The 20,512-nt window shown below is 50.9% G+C and overlaps 1 protein-coding gene across 1 annotated transcript; it reads left to right on the top strand.

Moving 5' to 3' along the window:
- The first annotated feature begins 208 nt into the window (after positions 1-208).
- DNAJB11 (DnaJ heat shock protein family (Hsp40) member B11) lies at positions 209-14,938 on the top strand. Its single transcript, XM_086618235.1, has 10 exons — positions 209-276; positions 412-568; positions 3,557-3,654; positions 5,916-6,048; positions 6,653-6,795; positions 7,339-7,421; positions 8,011-8,068; positions 8,631-8,742; positions 9,072-9,231; positions 13,962-14,938. The coding sequence occupies exons 1-10, from the start codon at positions 209-211 to the stop codon at positions 14,024-14,026; spliced, it is 1,077 nt and encodes a 358-aa protein (XP_086474361.1). The 3' UTR covers positions 14,027-14,938.
- Positions 14,939-20,512: the final 5,574 nt, after the last annotated feature.

The raw sequence follows: 20,512 nt of genomic DNA, 5'->3' as shown, positions 1-20,512 counted from the left end.
TGCGGCGGGCTTGAGAGCCGACGTCCTGGCAGGCGATTGGCCGGCGGCGCCGAGCCTTTGGTGAGGTGTGCGCAGCCCATAGGCCGGCGGTCCGCCGCGCCGCGCTCCTATTGGCTGGTGGCCGCGGCGTGGGCGGGGCGGGCGGCTGCGGCGCTGCGGGCCCTGCGCTCCGTCTCCCCGGCAGGCCCGGCCCGGCCCGGCGCCCGCCATGGCCCCCGGCTGGCTCGGCCGCCTCTGCCTCCTGCTGCTCTGCCTCTGCGGCGAGACCGCCGCCGGGTGAGTCCGCCGCGCCGGTCCCGGTCCGCGTCCCCCCGCCCCGCCCGGGCTCAGCGTCCCGCTGGGCGGCCGCGGCGCTGATTTCCCGCTCCTTCCCTCCCCCCCCCCGTTTCTCTCTCCCGTCCCCCCCGCCAGGAGGGATTTCTACAAGATCCTGGGGGTGTCCCGCGGCGCCTCCATCAAGGACATCAAGAAGGCCTACCGGAAACTGGCGCTCCAGCTCCATCCCGACAGGAACCCCGACGACCCGCAGGCGCAGGAGAAGTTCCAGGATCTGGGGGCTGCCTATGAGGTGAGGCCCGGGGGTTCCCCGCCCTGCGCGGGGTAGCGAGGCCTGGGGGGGAGAGGGGGGAGCCGTGCGGCCCGTTGGAAGGAACTGGGAGAGCCTCAGGGCCTCCCGGCCCTGCCCAGACTGAAGGGTGGATGGGGTTCCTTGGAAAACACGCTGGGAGTGTGAAACTGAGCTTGGCAACGAGTCGTCTCGTGAGGCTTCACCCCATAATGGTCAGGGGAATGAGAAAGGAGGGCTTCTGGAGATGTAAAGGCTTTTCTGTAAGGTGCAAACCCTTCTCTCCTAGAATCATGGAATGGTTTGGGTTGGAAGGGACCTCAAAGATCATCCAGTTCCAACCCCCCTGCCATGGGCAGGGACACCCTCCACTACACCAGGTTGCCCAAAGCCTCATCCAACCTGGCCTTGAACACTTCCAGGGATGGGGCAGCCACAGCTTCTCTGGGCACCCTGTGAACCTCTCCCATTGCTATGTTGAGTTTCAGGCATTCTGCCGAGTCAAAAACAAAGGTGGAGGGGCTGTCAGGCTGATTAGAGAGCTGCTTTAGCCAGAGGGCAAGGAAAGGCTTTCGTTCCCTTAGCCAGGAGACAGCAAAGGCAGGAAGTTAAAGCCGTTTGGTATTTATTTCTTCCCCAAAGATCTGTCAGCAGAGTCCCATCGGCTGGGAGTGTTGGCACAGGAACGTGTGTGTGCACGTGTAGGGCCTTACTGGGGGTGAGCCTGAGCTGATAGGAGAGGAAAGGAGGTTGACTTGCCTTTTAGAGGGCATTAAGGTGGGGAAAAAAAGCATTATGTCCCATATCCATGAGGATTTCTGTTATTCCCATGATAATAGAGTAGCATACAAACGATGCCTGACACTAATAGCACAGTGCATTATATAAATTATTTCATCAGCCAAATCTTTCAAGTCAAAGACTACTTTCTCTGCTACATATATACACGTTAACACAATTTAGGCAGCCTGATGGAATCTGTTTCTTCCCCATTCTCTGTCCTTTTTATCTCCCTTCTGTCACTGTTGGCTTCCATCTGCTCTTGCCATCCCCCATGGAGCAGAGGGCCCTGAGGAAGATGGTGTTGACCAGGAGGAATTCATAGAAATGGTTCCACCAGGAGCTTGCTTGCGCTGGCGGACTGTTGAGTAGGAGGTTTGTGTCCTCTTTGAGGAGCTGGGCTTCAGAAGGAAAGGGTCCTGCTGTCCCTGCTTTCCTCCCAGGTGCTCCTCTGCTCTTCAGATACACAAATATAAAATGAATGAGGAAGTGAGGAGAGAAGCAGCTCGAATGCATTCCTCTTTAGCCAGAAAAAAATCCCCACGTTATTTTTGTGTCCGATATGGGACTGAGTCTGCCTCCCCCTACCCAGGGTGTCACTGAAGCACAGCAGCATCCAAGTTGTTCAACACAGAGTGTGAAGTTCTAGTGCTGACACGGACAGCATGAATGCCACGAGCTCTCCTTGGCTGCAGGCGGAAATGGAACTAGGAAACCTCCCTTTCAAGTCTTCCTGTGCTTCTTGCTGAATAGAGATGAGTTGGAATATTGAAATCCAGCACTGACATCCATGGGTTTTGAAATAAATTTGGAAGAAGTAACGTTTTGATGTCCTGCAAGGTCTTTGTCCCTCCGTTTAGCCAGTACAGCTTGCAGATCCTTCTGCTAAACTAGCCACGAGGTGCAGCGTGTTGGATCGGTTTGGGCGTAAAGGGAGCTCGAATTCTGGTTCTCTTAGAACCTAAACCAGGGTGCTTTTTGCCATGGAGCAAACCTCTCTTAATAGCACTGCTGCTCAGGGTTCAGTTAGCTGTGTACAGCAAAGTCTTCAGCGAAAGTGTGGGAAAAGTAGGTTAATTAAACTACTCAGTCTCCTTCATTTAAGTAATTTCCACCCTGCAGCTGCATGGGCTGAACACAGATGTTTGGGTTAGAAGGGAGACTGACCCCCTAGGAGGGAGCTGAGACTCCTCCATGTATAGCCAGTCGTCTGCGAGTGGTTTGGAGCTGCGTTTTCCGTGGGGTTTTTCTAAGCGTACCCACGGTGGTTGCTTTCCTTTCAAGGCAACCTGACATAGAATCATGGAACGGTTTGGGTTGGAAGGGACCTCAAAGATCATCCAGTTCCAACCCCCCTGCCATGGGCAGGGACACCCTCCACTACACCAGGTTGCCCGAAGCCTCATCCAGCCTGGCCTTGAACACTTCCAGGGATGGGGCATCCACAACTTCTCTGGGCAACCTGTGCCAGTGCCTCACCATCCTCAGAGTGAAAAATTTCTTCCTTATATCCAATCTAAATCTCCCCTCTTTCAGTTTAAATCCATTACCCCGTGTCCTGTCACTACACACCCTTGTCCAAAGCCCCTTTCCAGCTTTCCTGTAACCCCTTTAGGTACTGGAAGGCTGCTGGAAGGTCTCCCAGGAGTCTTCTCCAGGCTGAACATAACAAACAAGAACTCCTCACTGTAGTGTTCTCCCAAAGACTGCAGAAAGGAAGAAAATCAATGGAAAGGCAAATATTTCGCCTTCTTAATTCTTTTCGTATTGCTCGTGGTATCACCAGTCCAGTACCAGTATACTCTACTGGCAGAATTTTGATCCAACAGATCACAAAATGGAAAGCTTGTCTCAGTTTTTCAGGAAATGTGTGTTTCCATGCAGAATCTGAAGTGACAAAGGGAGACTTGAACTCTTATCTACAGGATGAAGCTATTAAAGTCACTGTTGATTTTTCTCCTCGTTGCATTTATTACTGGTTACAATTCCGGGCTGGTTTCCATAATTCTGAATTATGATTCGAACTTACCGATTCGAATTATTCCCTTTAATTTTTCTAGTCCAGTGCAGCGAGCGAGTTCTGACCAGTAACAGAAAACTTTGCTGCTTGGCCCCCAGAGAAGAGCAGTGGTGAGCGTCCTCTGCGCTGTGTCCCAGTAACCCAGTTCAGCCGGGAGTGAATGTCTGGTCTGTTTGCTTCCCTTTTTCCAGGTGCTGTCGGATGAGGAGAAGAGGAAGCAGTACGATGCCTATGGTGAGGAGGGATTGAAGGATGGCCACCAGAGCTCCCATGGAGACATCTTTTCTCAGTAAGGAGGTTTTGCCACTTTTAGGGCTGTTCTGTAGTTGGAGCTTTAATTTTGGGACGTCCATGCATGCGTTGGATGTGGGTGAGTTCTAAGGTCTTTTATCGAATCAGGAAGCACTGATTTGGAGTGAAAGTTGAGAATTTGAAGGAACACATTTACAAGGGATATCCCATGTGCAGTTTTTGGTTGTCTCTCTTGCACTGGTCCTTTCTCTAAGGGCAGTGAGTAGGAACCAGTGATGTCTTTCCACATGGATCACAGAATGGTTTGGGTTGGAAGGGACCTCAAAGATCATCTAGTTCCAACCCCCCCTGCCATGGGCAGGGACACCCTCCACTACACCAGGTTGCTCAAAGCCTCATCCAGCCTGGCCTTGAACACTTCCAGGGATGGGGCAGCCACAGCTTCTCTGGGCAACTTGTGCCAGTGCCTCACCACCCTCAGAGTGAAAAATTTCTTCCTTATATCCAATCTAAATCTCCTCTCTTCCAGCTTAAATCCATTGCCCCGTGTCCTGTCACTACACACCCTTGTAAAAAGTCCCTCTCCAGGTTTCTTGTAGGCCCCCTTTATGTACTGGAAGGGTGTACATGGACAACTCTTACTCACTTGGCACCAACTGGGTCACCAACATGGGTGACTTGTAAGGTGCTGCAGGTGCATTGAACGTGTAGGAACATTCTTGTGTTCACCAGCGTGTGACTGATGTTTAACTTGTTGTCCTGGATCACGTGTGTGCTTTGGAGGTCACTTTTTCTCTTGCAAAGTAACGCTGTGGTGACTTTGTGGTGACTTAGACCCAGCTGGCAACCAAGCATCAGGTGGCTGCTTGCTCACTCCTCCCACCAGGGTAGGATGGGGAGGAGAAAATGTAAGTAAAGGCTTGAGGGTCAAGACAAGGACAGGGAGGGATCACCCACCAGTTATGGTCACGGGCAAAACAGTCTCGGCTGGGGGAAAAAATCAATTTAATTTGTTACCAGTCAAATCAGAGTAGGATAATGAGAAATAAAACCAAAACCGTAAAAACACCTTCCCCCCACCCCTCCTTTCTTCCTGGGCTAAGCTTTGCTCCTGATTTCTCTGCCTCCTCCTTGCAGTGGTGCAGGGGGATGGGAAATGGGGGTTGCAGTTGGTTCATCACATGTTCCTGCCTCCTCCTCGGAGGTTTCCTCACACTCCTCCCCTGCTCCAGCATGGATCCCTCCCACAGGGTGCACTCCTTCACCAACAGACTGCTCCAGTGTGGACTTCCCATGGAGTCACAGTCTTCTTCAGGCACAGCCACCTGCTCCAGTGTGGGGTTCTCCATGGCCACAGGTCTTCACCTCCACCTGCTCTGTCTTTACTGACCTTGGTGCCTGCAGAGTTGTTTCTCTCACATCCCACTTACCTGCTGCAGGTTCCTCAGCAGTTTGGGTTTTTTTTTTTACCTTCTTAAATATGTTATCACAGAGGACCTCCCACTGGCGCTGATGGGCTTTCCATCTTGGAGCTGGAGAAACTTCTGGCAGCTTCTTGCAGGAGCCACCCCTGTAGCCTCTCCTCTGCCACTGAAAGCCCACCACACAGACCCCATGCAACTACATTTCAGAGCAACTGTAGGATTTGGATCAGTAAAACCTGAAAACATTTGCATGTTACTCAGGCAGAACCTGATCTTCTCTTTGTTTAAGGCTCCTTTGGTTCTGCTAGGCACAAATTTACTGAAATAATTCCTGAAATTTCTCATCTCATGTAATCCTTCTGGGTGAGAACTTGCAGAGTCTGCTGGTCTGTTTTGAGGAAAAACATGCAGACCTGCTAGAGTTTTGTTTTTTTTTCCTCACACTCCTTGTCCTCAAACTACTGAAAACCAGCCTGCTAGCATTGACCTGCAGTGCTAGAGATGGGGCACTACTCAGAGTTTGCACCTTGGTGGTGGGAGCTGAGCAGCAGTGCAGTGTGGAGAGGACTTCCTTGAGGCACTGGTCAGGTTGTAAGGTGTTGGTGTTCAACTCCTGCTCCAAAACTTGTTTTCTGGAGCACAGAAAACTCTTCCTAAGTGCCTGCTTTGTTCGAAGGCGTTATCTTGTGTCCTCAAGGAGCAACAAGTAGTATCTGGATTTACTGCAGTGCTTTTGTGCTGCGAGGAGGCTGTTCTCTAGGAGACCAGAAGCAGCCACCAAGCAGCACGTTGCTGCTGCCTCGGATGTCTCTCTTCAGCAAAGCCTTGTTCGATCCCAATGCCTCCCTGAACTAATCGATGTGCTTTACTCCAGCTTCTTTGGGGACTTTGGATTCATGTTTGGAGGTAACCCTCGCCAACAAGACAGGAACATTCCCCGAGGAAGCGACATCATCGTGGACCTGGAGGTCACGCTGGAAGAGGTGTATTCAGGAAACTTCGTAGAAGTAAGTTTGACCACTTGCCTGTCGGTCTCTCCAGTATCTTCTCGGGTTTGAGATGTCTGGTCTGGCCACTGCACGTTTGCCAAATATGTAAGCCAGAAATCTGCAGAAATATAGCTTTTTTTCTGTTTAAGCAAGCTATATTTCTGGTGCTGATAAGCCTTGCTATTCTGCATGTTAAAACTTGCATTGATTGAGTCTGTGTTGTGAGTCTCTGGGTAATAAATAATAATAAAATAATTTTGCCCATTGGATGGAACGAGCAAGCTGTCGTAACCAGAGGTGTCAGGTGTGTCATCCTAGTGTTACCTTTCCTATTTAGAAAGATGTGCTAGAAAGAGTAAGAAAATGGTACTAGTTGTATCAGAGACAGGGTTTTTCCTGATATTTTGGTATTTAATGCGTGGTCAGCACGAGGTGAAAGGTGAAAACTTACCAGTCATGTTTTGCCAAGATCATGTGGAGCTACTGTGGAGGCAGCAGAAAGTGCATTTTTTTTTAAAAAAAAAACAAACCAAACACACCACTCTGTTTAGGCTGTTTGAGAAATCCAGACCCTTGTAGAGAGCCAAGAGTGCTGGTGTCACCCTCTTCCTCTTCCATGCAGGTTGTCAGGAACAAGCCAGTGGCAAGACAGGCACCGGGCAAACGGAAATGCAATTGCCGGCAGGAGATGAGGACCACCCAGCTGGGTCCTGGCCGTTTCCAGATGACTCAAGAAGTTGTTTGTGACGAATGTCCCAACGTCAAGTGAGTTTTAAGCTCTTCATTGCTACATGGATGTTTATTCAAAACCTGCCACTAGATGGAGAAAAGTGCCTGTACTACCAGTAGGACCTGGGGAATTTAGGAAAAAACTTGACACAGGGTTTCTCACTTCCAAGGAGCCAGTCTTTATTCTTACAGTGGAGATGGCCAGCTCTATCAGATGTAGAGCTCTCCATTTTGCTCTTTCAGCCTCTTATTCCTTGAACAGGCATACTACAGTGGAAGTTCCACAAGTAAATCTGAATAAGCAAACTCAGGGAAGCCCACAGTTTCCAGCTGGGATCAACTGGGACATGGAATACTGCGTTGTAGTCGCATATCCAGATGCTGAGTGTGCATTTAGGAGCTTGATGTTGCCTTCTCTACCAGATGAGTATCAACACACAAGAAAGGCAATACTCACTCTCTAGTTTTAGAGCAAGGAGAAGGAGCAGTGTTAACTTGGGGGGGTGTTCCCATTACCCCAGTAAGGAGCTACCACCTGTGGTTGAAAACTTAGAGCTTACTTCCTCTTCCCCTTCGCAGGCTTGTGAACGAGGAGCGAACACTTGAAGTGGAGATAGAGCCAGGCGTGAGGGATGGTATGGAGTATCCCTTCATTGGGGAAGGTATGTATATGGGTGCTGCTCTGCTCCTCAGCTTTGATGTGCTGCTTTTCCATGACTCAGTGAAAGCATCCAAGCCCTGCTTTTGGTAACTGATCAGCACCCATGGTTTGAAGTGCTGTGTCCTCTCCATGCTGCCGAAATCCAGGAGCTACTCTTTGCTAAGCCTGGATGACCCTCTGACTTCCACTCCCTTTGTTGGTCCTGGAGTCCACAAAAAAAACCCACCCAGCTCTGAATCTGATGTTTCAGATGACTTTTGAGTAGGAGCATCTGTTCCAGGCTTGAGTATGCGAGGGAATCCCCTCTGCCCAAGGAGATGAAGTCCTTCAACAAGTACAGGATGTCACTAACATGCAGGCAAGTGTCTCAGAACAGCAGAGATAGGAGGAAACTGAGGCAATACTCAAAAAGTCCTGGGCTTTTTACAAAAATGTGCGTAAGCAGGGTTCTAATGATGTAAAGATCAGCGAGTTAGTTTTTCCCTTTAACATGTGAGCTGCACATCTCCTTTGTGTTTAATCTGCTGCTTGTTTCTTCAGTTGTTGCTAATTAGCTGCTTTGAACAGAGCTTTTCCTTCTTTTTCCACAGGTGAACCCCACGTGGATGGGGAGCCAGGTGACTTGCGTTTCCGAATAAAAGTTTTAAAGTAAGTGACTGACTCGGACCACTCGTTCTGGTTACCGTGAAGGAAGCTTGCAAGCCAGTGTTGGCCACTTGGCTAGCACGTAGCTTACCCTTCAGCAGAGTTAGTGCAGCCAAGAGTCTGGTTCCGAGGGCTGTGCAGGATGTTGGATGCTGATGATGCCAGAGGAGCTGGCTTCACCACTGTTAAGATGCTGTGATAATTCCCCTTTTATCTCGTTTGGCTTGAATTCTGGGACACATTAGTAGCTGCTGCGTGAATCACATGGAATATCTCCTTTTTCCATAAGCATACTATCTCCCTCTTGTAAGGAAACGTGCTACTAAGAAAATTGGCGTGTGAGTCACAACTTCTTGACACGCCTCACCACTCATTGCCCTGAAAATAGAAAGGTTATTAGTAGGACGTATCTCACACAGGAAAACGAAGCTAAATTTTGTTCATTCTTCACTTCCTCTCTGATTTGTGAATCCTCCAAACTCACAAGGAGAGGGGAGGAAGCCTGAGGACCTGTTTCCCCTGTGGGGAAGGAGAAGAAAAGTTCCAACGTCTCTTATTTCCACAGGCACCCAGTCTTTGAAAGAAGAGGAGATGACTTGTATACAAATGTCACCATCTCGCTGGTCGAGGCACTTACAGGCTTTGAAATGGATATCACCCACTTGGATGGGCACAAGGTGAGCCAAAGGGTTTGCTTTCTTGCTGTGGAATTTAACTGCAGGTCTCCTGTGCTGGGGCTTAGCTTTCTTGGAGCCTTCCAGGCCAATTCTCCTGGAGTCCAAACAGGCCCTGTACAAGGGATGTGCAGTGTGTCTCCCCGTTCCAGGCTGGCACAGCAGCTACAGTTGGTTCTGGCACGTGTCCTGGCAGTAATGCTGCGTGGCCCCCTTGAATATCACTCACTTTGGCAAGGAATTAATATCAGCTGAAGCTTTTCAGTGGGTTGGAAAGGGTGTTGGGGTGTGCACACAGGACACTAGTAATGTGACGTTTCTCTTGTCTCTAGGTCCATGTTGCTCGAGATAAAATTACGAAACCCGGGGCCAAACTCTGGAAGAAAGGAGAAGGTCTTCCAAATTTTGACAACAATAATATCAAAGGCTCACTAATAATAACATTTGATGTGGAGTTCCCCAAAGAGCAACTGACAAACGAGCAGCGGGAAGGTGCGTGTTTTACGGCCCCGTCACGGCAGGGGGCTGCACAGACCTCTCACCAAAGCTGATAAGAAGTTGGCACAACTGAACCAGTGGCCTGTAGTGGTCAGGAGGGACTCTCCTTTCCCTGTGCCCTCTGTGCAACATAACACAGTTGGCCAGTGCCCTGGGATTAACTTCCGTTGCCCTTTGAAGCAAGCGGAGCGTGGCTGCTGCGGTTGTAGGGAGCCAGATTAGGTTGGGATGTAGCCCTTGGCAATAGCCTTTGTTCTGTAGCCCTTGCAAGTTTGCAGGTGCTTTGTTCTGTAGCCCTTGGCAAGTTTGCAGGTGCTTTGTTCTGTAGCCCTTGGCAAGTTTGCAGGTGCTTTGTTCTGTAGCTGGCCATCTGTCTGAACTGAAGGACTCACTGGGCTTAGCCTCCCTCTGCTTTGCCTTTGTTGGAATGGGATCACAAGCTGTTTGCCAGCCTCTGTTTCCACTTTCCTGGAGGTGAGACTTGTGAAAAATCCCTCTGCTGTCAAGGATAAAGAGTGTCGTGCAGCACCAGGAGAAGGATTGGTCTTTTCTACGTCTACCCTAAGTGCTTTGTGTGTGTACAGGGCAGAAGGGTGCCATGCAGGGGTCTTGTAGAGAAGAGATCTGCTTCTCAGCTTCAGTGCTCAAATGGAAACTCGATGAACTATGTAGAAATCCTCAAATTGATGGGAGGGTAAATACTGTGCTCCTAGCTGGAAATTCCAGCAGCTTCTGCAGTATGTTCTGCTGCTCTGAACATCCTCTGCTACAGGGCAAAAAAGTTCCTGGCACGTACCAGTGCAGCTCTTCAGAAAATCCCCATCCCCAGAACTTCTTCCTGCTGGTTAGGACTATCATACTTTCTTCTTCTGAAGGTGCCCTCTTAGTTTATTTTGGCAGCTGTCCTCGTGAAATGAGGCAAATGCACCACTTTCCTGGGCTCTTCAAGCTTGTAGAGGGAAGCCAAGCCCTGGGTGGGCTGTTCCGAGCCCTACGGCACTTACTGCTGAGTTGACAACGCCGTGCTGGTTACCTCCTGGAGCCCAGTTGGTAGCTGCAGCTCCAAGGAAGGTTGCCTGATGTTGTGTGGCTCTTTCTGCAGCCGTGTGGGCTGTGAGATCTGTGCTTTGAGTGGACCTGGGTCGTGTTTTGACCCCTGTGCTTTCCCACGTGTTGCAAGCGTGTCATGCCCAGCGAGGGCTGCGGAGCACGGGGACCGTGCCAGTGTGAAGTCTCATTCCGGGCTCTGCTGCCCTTCTCGAAGCTTTGGAAGGCAGCAGCACCTCTCAGACAGATGTGAGGTTTTTCCAGCTGTTGCTGGTGGCAGTTTGTAATGAGACTGGGCAAAGAGCAGCGACAGAAGCCTCTGTGTTTGTCAAAATTGCTCGCACACCTTTACGGATATCCTGGGAACAGAGAGGTGATGGAACCAGCATGAGGGTGTTCAGGCATGGGGCCTTTAAGTGTTCCTCTCCCTCCTAAAAGAATTCCCTGCTTCCCAGGGGAAGGTGACTGGGTAGGCAGTCAGATGCATTTCTGTGTGCTAGAATATCTCCAAACATCCAGTGATTTAGGGAGTTTTATGAGGGAATAGGTCTCTTCATGTGGTGTGGCAGCAGTTCAGTGTACACATTCAAAGGAAGACTGTAGGCTTCAGAATTCAAAACATCCCTTTTTTTTTTCCTTATTGTTGGCAAGGATCCTAATTTCTTATCTGCTAACTGTATGTGCAGCTCCTGGGGCGCTCAGAAGATACTCTGGCTCTGAGAGCAGCTCCACTCTGACCAGTCTAAGCTCTGGAGTCAGAGAGATAATATGCTTTCATCCCCACCAGTGTGACATCAGGGAATTTGTCACCTATTGATCAGAGGTGGCCGTTTGATGTTCATCTTTACTGCCACATGTTTTTTTTATCCGTTTTTGAGCTTTGGATCCCGTGCTGTAACTCTGGAGTGCCCAGAGAGCAACAGCAGGCAACAAAGTGCCAGGTGGCATCAGAAAAATCTCCCAAGTTTGGCTCAAGTCAAAAATACCTGAGGTGCAGTAGCACCCAAGGCAGGATTCCTGGCTGGAATTCCTGATTCAATGTCAGATAACGTGTTGGAATATCCTGTGTGCTTTAATGAGGGCGTTCTTCAGGCCAGCAGACAGCTGCCTAGAGCTAGCTAGCAGGAAACGAGGTACAGGAATGATGCTAATCCTGCTTTTTTCAGGATTCCTGGAGCTCACCTTTCTCCTTCCTTTCAAAGAACTACCCATCCAGGGGGCACATCCTCTTACCCATCAGCCAGGAAGCAACTTTGAGCCTCCTTTGGCTGTGGAGGGGAAGTGAACTTGCCTTGCACTTCCCTGGAGAGCGACCTGTCCTTAACGATGAGCAGCTCCTGTGCAGGGGCTCGCTTTTCCCTGCTTTTGAGGATGTTTTGGAATGCAGAATTCAGGAGAGCAAGCAAGAGGTGTGAATAATTCTTGCCTGGCAGAGAGCCGCCTCGGTTCCAGTTACTACTTCCAGGACAGTTTTCCAGTATTTTAACAAGGCTACTGTGACCCTTATGCATCCAGTCACTGCTCCTAAAGGACAGAAGGATTTGTAGCTGGAATGATTTAAGGATAGACAAGCAGGACAAGGTTTGCAGGGAGATGTACTTTTTTTTTTTTTTTTTTAGCTGCATTTACTGAAGAAGGACTTGTAGAGGAAAAAAAAAAAAAAAACAACAACAAACAAGCTTTCAGGCATGAAGTCAGTGGATTTAATTCCTGATCCTCCCTCTCCATGCCTGTATACCTCACTTAAAGTTGACAACCACGGTGGAATTTTCTAGGCAGCCTGGTGCCCCTGTTTTGGGGGCATCCAACAACAGAGTTAGAGCAGTTTAGCTTTATTTTTTTTTGTTATTTGAAAGTTACTGATGGTGTGGGGAGTTTTTTCCTCTCTGTTTTGGGTCCTGACAGCTCCTGCTTGGGCTCGATGGTTTCTGGTGCTGGTCAGAGCAGGGACCCCATAGCCAGGGCAGTGGGAGTTGTGGCAACATTTGACCAGGCTGACTTTAAAGAGGGAGTCCCCCTCTGATGATGTCTGGAAAAAGTGTGCCACATCCGTTCTCAGCAGTCTGCTTCCTCTGTTTTGTGCAGAGTTGCCCTTTAAGTAGCAGTGAAGACCTGCCAGTCTTTCCCTGAACACCCTGACCCCAGTAGATGAGCTGTGTAAGGGCTGACTTGTGCTCCTCTTATCCTGCTCTGGGAAGCATTTGATACCAGTAGGATCTCAGAGCAGTCAGTTCTTGGAAATGTTCTGTGAATGGGCTTTCAGGAGTGGGGATGATGGTGTTTGTAAAGTCATCGAGACTCCTTTGTGAAACAGTGGGTTTCAAAAAAAAAAGAAAAACCTGAAGATTTTCAGGCCTTCAGCAGGATACTGAAGCCCACAGAGAAGAAGTTTGCTTCTTTTACTTCAGAGGCTGCATCTAGTGGAGGGCAGTGTCCCAGATCACCACGGACCAGTGTGAAAATCTCTGCTCTCTAATCACTCACGTGGGTTTCTGTAGCTGGCAAGTCCAGGAGGACTCAAACGTAGCCCTTCTGAGCTGCTGGTAGACTTCTCCTGGGCTGGAGAGGGAGCCTGGGGAGATGAGCCTGATGAATTTAGGCTCTGGAAATACTCAGCAAGCTGTTTGTTGCTGCAGTTTCACAGAAGATGGTAAAATATATTCTTATATCTAACCCAAGATATATTCTTATATCTAACCTAAATCGAGGGCAGAGTTAGGTTAGATATAAGAAAGAAATTCTTACCTCTGAGGGTGGTGAGGCTACTGGCACAGGTTGCCCAGAGAAGCTGTGGCTGCCCCATCCCTGGAAGTGTTCAAGGCCAGGTTGGATGAGGCTTTGGGCAACCTGGTGTAGTGGAGGGTGTCCCTGTCCATGGCAGGGGGGTTGGAACTGGATGATCTTTGAGGTCCCTTCCAACCCAAACCATTCTATGATTCTATGAAAATTGTTCTCCACTTCAATAGCAAAGCAGCTCTGGGAGTCAGCTTTATCCCTTAGAGAGCTGTGAGGATCTCAGGGTGGTGCTCTGGGCTTGGAGTTTGTATCAGGGGAGACTTTCTCCCTGGATGTACTGGCCTCGTGTGGTCCCGAGGTCGCGTGAAAGTGCTGGTACGGATGGCATCACCAACCTCAGTCCTGTTTCTCCTTGTAGGAGTGCTGAGGGAGCAGGAGTAAAGCTGTCACACCACTGAGTCTGGGAGGATTTTTGCCTTTTTTTTAAATTATTTTTTATTTTCAGATGATGCTCTTCGAGTACTGGTGTTTGCATTATTCAGGTGCTTGGGCTCAGCCTTGAGAGACTGGTGCCACGGGGCCTGCGAGCCCGATGTGTGAATCACAGAATCCCAGAATGTCAGGGATCAGAAGGGACCTCAAAGGATCACCTAGTCCAATCCCCCTGCTGGAGCAGGACCACCTAGATCAGATCACACAAGAACGCATCCAGGCGGGTTTGGAACATCTCCAGAGAAGGAGGCTCCACAACCTCTCTGGGCAGCCTGTTCCAGTGTTGTGTTCCCCTTACTGGGAAGAAGTTCTTCCTCATGTTTAAGTGGAACCTCCTGTGTTCCAGCTTAGATCCATTTCCCCTTGTCCTATCATTGGATGCAGGAGCAACGGCAGCAGAGTCTTCCTCCCGTTTGTGCCGTGCAATAACACTTTGGTTTCTCTTGCAGGTCTCAAGCAGCTGTTGAAACAAGGGTCGGTGCAGAAGGTGTACAACGGATTGCAGGGATATTGATGGCTGGAAAAATTTGGACTTAATTGAAAATGAAGAGTCCGATTTGTTTGCGGTCTTTTCTCCTGCCCGCTGTAGAATGGAAAAAGAGGGAGGGTGGGGCAATTGTTGAGCTATATATAATTTTTTCTTTGTAAATTGTGGAAGTGCTCGGATGAGTTGGAGGAAATTCTACGCTTTTCAGGACATAACTGGTGCTGCCTATCATGTTCCACGTCCTGGAACAACAAAGAGACTCCTCGAGCAGGAAAAAAAAAAAAAAAAATTGAGGAAAGGAGTTTTAAATTCCACGCAGGTTGGAATTTCTGGGGTTTTTTAAATATATTTTGATGTGACTTTTCTTGACCATCTCAACGTATTTTCGTAGCTTCTCCTGCTTTTTACGTCCTTTGTGTCAGTCTCTTCCGAGTTTCTGTTGGTTTGGGTTTGTTTGGGTGTTTTTCAATCCCAGCCCTTCCTCCTTTTCCCCTCGGAATCCAGAGTGTGGTATTGCTTCAGGATCTGTGTTTCTGGGGTAGGAATAGAGACAGTGTTGGGAGTGGACTGGCAGGAGAGCCTTTATGGAATAGGTTAGGCCCCACATATGGTTAGAAAAGCAGGAAAAAGAGTTTTTTTTAAGGCTCCTGTGGACTCTCTTAACCACCAAGTAGTCCTCTTGTCCTAAAAGTTAACACTTGGTTTTAAATTTGGAGTCACAATGGCTTAGCAATGGTGACTTCAAATTTAAATTCAAATTAGCTCAGGCTTTTACGGTGGGATTTTTGGAAAAATAACAGGAATGGGTCCTCATGTTCTTGGTTCTTCCTCGTTGCCCCCCCCACCCTCCAAATGTAACGAACAGCTTGTCTGGAAAAGTCCACTTAGCTCCTGCACTCTGTCCTCTGTGAGGACGGGTGAAGCTAACGGCGCAGAAATAAAGATGTTTGAGTTGGAATGGCAAAAACTCCCTGGTTCTGTGTTTCAGCAGCCCTTCCCCTGGTGCAGCTGCAAGTCACAGGACTGAAGGAACGGTCCCTTCGGAGATCCGAGCTGGGAGCTGCTGTGAAGGGCGAAACTACCACCACTAATCCCAGCAAAAAGCTCTGGAGCTGCTTTAATTGATCCGAGGACGTGGTAGCCTGGCAGAGGGGTACCTGTGCTGCTCTGGTCTCTTTTGGGAAGACTTTGCTGCTTTAAGCATCCCCATCGGAGACTCTCATCTCCATGTGTTCTTCAGGAGCAGTAGCTGAACAGTTTCTCGGCGGTGCTTGTGCCAGCCTCGTGCTTCGCGGCGACGGGGATGTAGGCAGCAGGAGAAATGAGTCAGTCGTTCGGGTAGGATGGTGTTCTGCTCCTTCCCTCTGGAGTGGGATCCTTCCAGCTGCTGCCTTGTACCTCATGCCCTGCCTGGGAAGTGGATGGGATCGGTGTTTTCCGCACGGAAACGTTTGCTGGGAAGCAGCAGGAGACTCAAGGTAGTTTTTTGGGGTTTGGTTTTTGTTGGTTGGTTGGGGTTTTTTTTTCTATGTTGTGAACTTTGAAGTAGCTCAGATCTGAGCTCGGAGAGGTGGAGAGCGGCTCTGGCCCACCCCTCGTGTGCTGCCCTTGGGTGAGCAACGTCCCACCCAACCCTTCAACTCCAGCGGAAGCAGCGGCACCGGGAAGGTTTCCTGTTGGATCCTACGTAGATTTACCTTGGCAGAGTGAAGCGGAGGCGTCGGGAATAGCTGAGAGAGGGGGGCGAGACACCCAGAACACGAAACCCTTGGTCTCGCTGCTCCTCTTCCTCAAAATTCATCAGTGTAAGCTGTTAATCTCAGCTGAGGCTGCTGCCCCAGTGTCTACCCATTTGATGACCAGCTCTTTCCAGGTGTCTGTGGGCAGCTCCCCCTTCCCCCCTTAGCTTAGATGTTGAAGGAACCTCAGATTTCCAAAGAAATTCTCCTTCCGCTATCCCCGCGCGTGGGGCTGGTTCCCGTTGGCTCAGTCCCTCGAGGGTCCGTTTGCTGTCCTGTTCTACCGGTGCACGACCGTGCTGCCAGTGCTCACCTGTAGCAATAAACCCCAAAATCTGGGATTTCACACCGGAATCTCAACTTCTGCACGGGAGAGAGTTCGGCCGCGGTGTGACCTTCCCGACCCGCGCCCCTCGCAGCAGGCAGTGCGTTTGTTTCGGGCATGAATACTGGTTCCTGTCGCTGCTTTTCCTTTCCCTGCTGATTCTTTTCCTTCCTGTGGTTTTTGGGTTGGGTTTTGGTTTATTTTTCCTTTTCATTGTGGGTCCGTACTCCTCCGAGAGGCCGGTAGAACAGCAACAATAGCTGCAAAGCCCCAGCTTTCACCAGGGTGAAAAGAAAACCAGAGAAGAAAGCCCCAAATCCCACCAAGCCGCCCTGCTTCCTTCCATCAGCCTTTTCCCCCCTGCTGCGACGTGTGTGCGGAGCTGGGATCCTCCACCTTCCCACTTTGGTGTCTGGGCAGGGGGACATGGAAGGTGTTGGGTGTCTGTGACATTCTGTGTCCCCCATTTCAGTAGCGTTTAGCTGGTGTGAGTGAGTCGTAGCACGTATGGACTCCTTTATCTCATATAAATGCTTCTTAGGAGGCTTGGGTCTTCACATGGCCTCTTCTTGGTTTGGGACCAAGCAAGCATCTTGAAGGTGAGAACCTCTGAGCTGGGAGTGCTGTAACGCGGTCGTAATTTCCAGCCCCTTCTAAGCAACGCTGCTGTTATCAAATTAAAAAAAATCACACTACTTTCCTGGTCCCCTTTTACCCTAAATCCTTGCACAAGTCAAGGATTGTTGAGGGTTTAGATCCAGGCATGTTGTCCACTTCATCTAGCAAAACACTCGTCCTTGACAAACGCTTCTAGAAGTCCTTGCTGTTTGGAAAAGGGGACGTTCAAACAAGCACAGGGTCCTTGCCCGGCTAAAACAGGATCCTGATTTATTTCTGAAGTGAATGGCTGGGAGCCTCCAAGAAAGCTGGAGAGGGGCTTTGGACAAGGGTGTTGGTGACAGGACATGGGGCAATGGCTTTAAACTGAAAGAGGGGAGATTTCCGTTAGATCTGAGGAAGAAATTTTTCACTCAGAGGGTGGTGAGGCACTGGAACAGGTTGCCCAGAGAAGCTGTGGCTGCCCCATCCCTGGAAGTGTTCACGGCCAGGCTGGATGAGGCTTTGGGCAACCTGGTGTAGTGGAGGGTGTCCCTGCCCATGGCAGGGGGGGTTGGAACTGGATGATCTTGAAGGTCCCTTTCAACCCAAACCACTGTGTTGGAAAAAATCTCTTAGATCTAATGGAAATCTCCCCTCTTTCAGTTCAAAGCCATTGCCCCGTGTCCTGTCACTACACACCCTTGTCCAAAGCCCCTTTCCAGCTTTCCTGTAGCCCCTTTAGGCACTGGAAGGTGCTGGAAGGTCTCCCCGGAGCCTTCTCTTCTCCAGGCTGAACAGCCCCAACTCTCTCAGCCTGTCTCCATAGCAGAGGTGCTCCAGCCCTCGCATCATCTCCGTGGCCTCCTCTGGACCCGCTCCAGCAGCTCCATGTCCTTCTTGTGTTGGGGACCCCAGAGCTGAACACAGCACTGCAGGGGGGTCTCAGGAGAGCAGAGCAGAGGGGCAGAATCCCCTCCCTCGCCCTGCTGCCCACACTGCTTTGGATGTTGAACTTCTGGACCCACGCACAGGCGCTTCAGCATTAGGTAGGTGGGTCCTGGGGAGCAGAGTGGCCCAAGGGGGTGGTTTGTTCCCGATGGTTTCAGCCACGCAGAGGGCCACTGTGGTCTTGTTTCTCACCACGGCAAGTGGCACTGCTTGCATGGAGCATCCCCCCTCCTCCTCGAGTCCAGGCAGGGGGTGAAAGTGTTCCCAAACAATTTGTTCTCCATGGAAACCTCTCTGCAAGTACAGTGCAGGCGGGCTTGGTGGTTTTTTTCCCAAATAACTTGTTATTTTAAAGTGCTTATCTATAGATAAACTTCCCTGTTTCTGAGAGACAGGCAGCAGAGATAAGAGGGCAGAAGCGACTGATGCCAGGAGAAGACTGCTCTCCTGAAGGCACCTTTGCAATGGTCCTCAATACAGGACCTTGGTGGTGGGGACCTGGCAGAGAAGGTGAAGCAACAATTCCTCGCTGGAATCATTAATGTGGTATCAGGATGGCAGCCCCCGTCGCTGCTCCCGTGGTGTCAAGCCAGTGACCATGGGATGCTCCTGCTGCTGAAGGTGGAGCATCTTGCAAGGCATGGCTTGCTCAGACCCAAGAGTTCCCCAGGGAGGGGTCAGCCCAGTTGGGCAGAGTGGGAGGTGTGATGGGTGGGACTGGTGGCCTCCCTCCATCCTGACTGCCACGTAGCCCTGCTCCGTGTTGACTGTGGCCAGCAGCCAGCTTTCTCCTCCTGTTTCCTCCAGCTCGGTCAGGCACGTTGACCTGGGAGGTGAGAGGAAAGGGAAGAGGGCAGTGATGGGTCCTGGGCACCCATACGCCCTACAAGGAGGGACTCACCAGCACAGCCCTTTCCTCTGCCATTAAATGTTTCCAGGGACCTGCCTGTTCTTGTCCAGCAGCAGGAGGCTGCTGGGAAGCAGATCCAGCCTCCACCCCCAAAACTATGTTGCCCAAAAAAACCCCAACAAAATCAAAGCATTCCTGTCTCCGGGAGGGCTGGCCGGAGGCTGCGCGTGTTGCAAATCCCTTTGCCCCACTGCGGCCCCCAGGGTTATAAAAAGATGTTTGAAACTGGGCAATGCCAGAAACGAGAACATCTGGGGCTCTGATGCTGGGACCTGGGGGGAAATCGAGAAGAACGGAGCTTGTTTGGTCCAGAAAAGCGATGCCGACCCCAGCACAGGCTCCGAGTGCGTAAGGGGTGTTTACAAGGATAATCCTGGCCCCGGAGACTCGAATCTGGTGCTACCCATTTTCATGATGAACACTGATACCATCACCCCAATTTTTTTTTTCCCAGCTGCTGCCTTCTCCATCCCCATCTGAGCAGGCGCAGGAGCCCACCGCTGTTTTCAGGCAGCTCCTGGAGCCATCCAGCCCTTTGCCCCGTGGCTGCCAGCCGGAGTACGGAGCCAACGATGCCGTGTGAGCTGCTGGAAGCTCCCGAAGGACCCGGCCGGACATGCCGACCTTGATGCAGGAGCTGATGTCCGAAAGGCAGCGGAGGGATGGGTGGTGCTTCCAGCCCATCGGAAGCACCCGTGGGATGTGGACACGGGAAAACCGCTTCGTAGCACATCGGCATCGTCTTACTCAACTGGAACAACGTTCAAGGTTGGGCGTCTTATCTCACCCCTTATCCAAACCGGCGATAGCGGAGCTGAGTGACGGAAACCAGGCGGCGCCGGGAACGCGGAGCCTCGCATGTTGATCCATGGGGGTGACCAGAGGGGTTTGCTTTGGGGGGAAGATGCTGGGTTGAAGCCTCCAAAGGTCTGTGTGCGGGTTGGTTCACCCTCTTGCAGAAAGCAAGGAAAAAAAAAAACAAACCACCAACCAAAAAGACGAGGAGCAAATTAAAATCAATCCTGGGTTGACAGGATACGTGGTTAAGTGTTGGTGCCTGGCCCGAGCTGTGATCAAGGGCGGAGGAGCAGCCAAATTTGGGAGAGGATTGGCCATGGATGTGGCTACCAGCTGCTGGAGAGATGGTATGTGTTGGAGCGGTGGTGGGGAGAGAGCTGGGCCACATGTCCCCAGTGGCCAACAACCAAGGCCACCAACAACCAAGGCCACCAACAACAAGTGGCCACCAAGCGTTGGTGGCCTCATGATGAGGAAGTCTGGGGGTTTGGGGATGGAGATGAGATATTTTGGGGGTTTTGGGGTGGGGCTGAGTTGTTTTGGGGCTACAATGTGCAGGGCAGGGAGGTGGATGCTATTGCCACAACCCCTCTGCTCTTGGCCATCGTGCCCACGTCAGGTGCTGGTCCCTACCAGGGAGGTGGCCCTGGGAGGGCGGGGGTGGCAGCTTTGGGCGTGTTGCCCACGGACATGATTTGGGATGAGGCTGTTTTTCGGGATTGGGTGTTTTCGGGGGTATCCCCTCTGCTGGTGCTGCCCCATCCACATGCAATCACTGGTGGAGGCTCAGCAGGACAGCGGTGAAGTTGGCTCCTTTCTGGAGCGCTCCCCTGCTGCGACCGACACACACAGAGGGCCCGGGGGCAGGAAAAAGGCTTTTCCAAGAGCGTTTTAAAGCAGAGACTTCCTCATCTGTCCAAAAGATGACGCATTTCAGAAGCAAAAAAGCAAAAACAAGCCCTGTTGTTCCAGACCTCCCCGCTTTCTCCAGCCTGGATCTCTCCCGGGTGCCGTCCCTGCTGCCAGCCCGTGTCCCAGTCTCGGAGCATCGCTCTCGCACGGGGAGCAAGGAGCTGACCAGCCCCAGGAGACTCGGCATGAGGCTTGGCCCTGGGGAAACACGAAGATCCTGGGACCACAGTGCAACATCTGCCTCCACGTGCAGGTGGCCGAGACGCCCCGAGTCGGAAGAC

The sequence above is a fragment of the Tauraco erythrolophus genome, chromosome 11 (genome assembly GCF_009769465.1).
Source record: "Tauraco erythrolophus isolate bTauEry1 chromosome 11, bTauEry1.pri, whole genome shotgun sequence".
In the NCBI taxonomy this organism is placed as follows: Eukaryota; Metazoa; Chordata; class Aves; order Musophagiformes; family Musophagidae; genus Tauraco; species Tauraco erythrolophus.
Note: the sequence above shows the minus strand (reverse complement) of the source record. Positions and strands in the feature narration are given on the sequence as shown.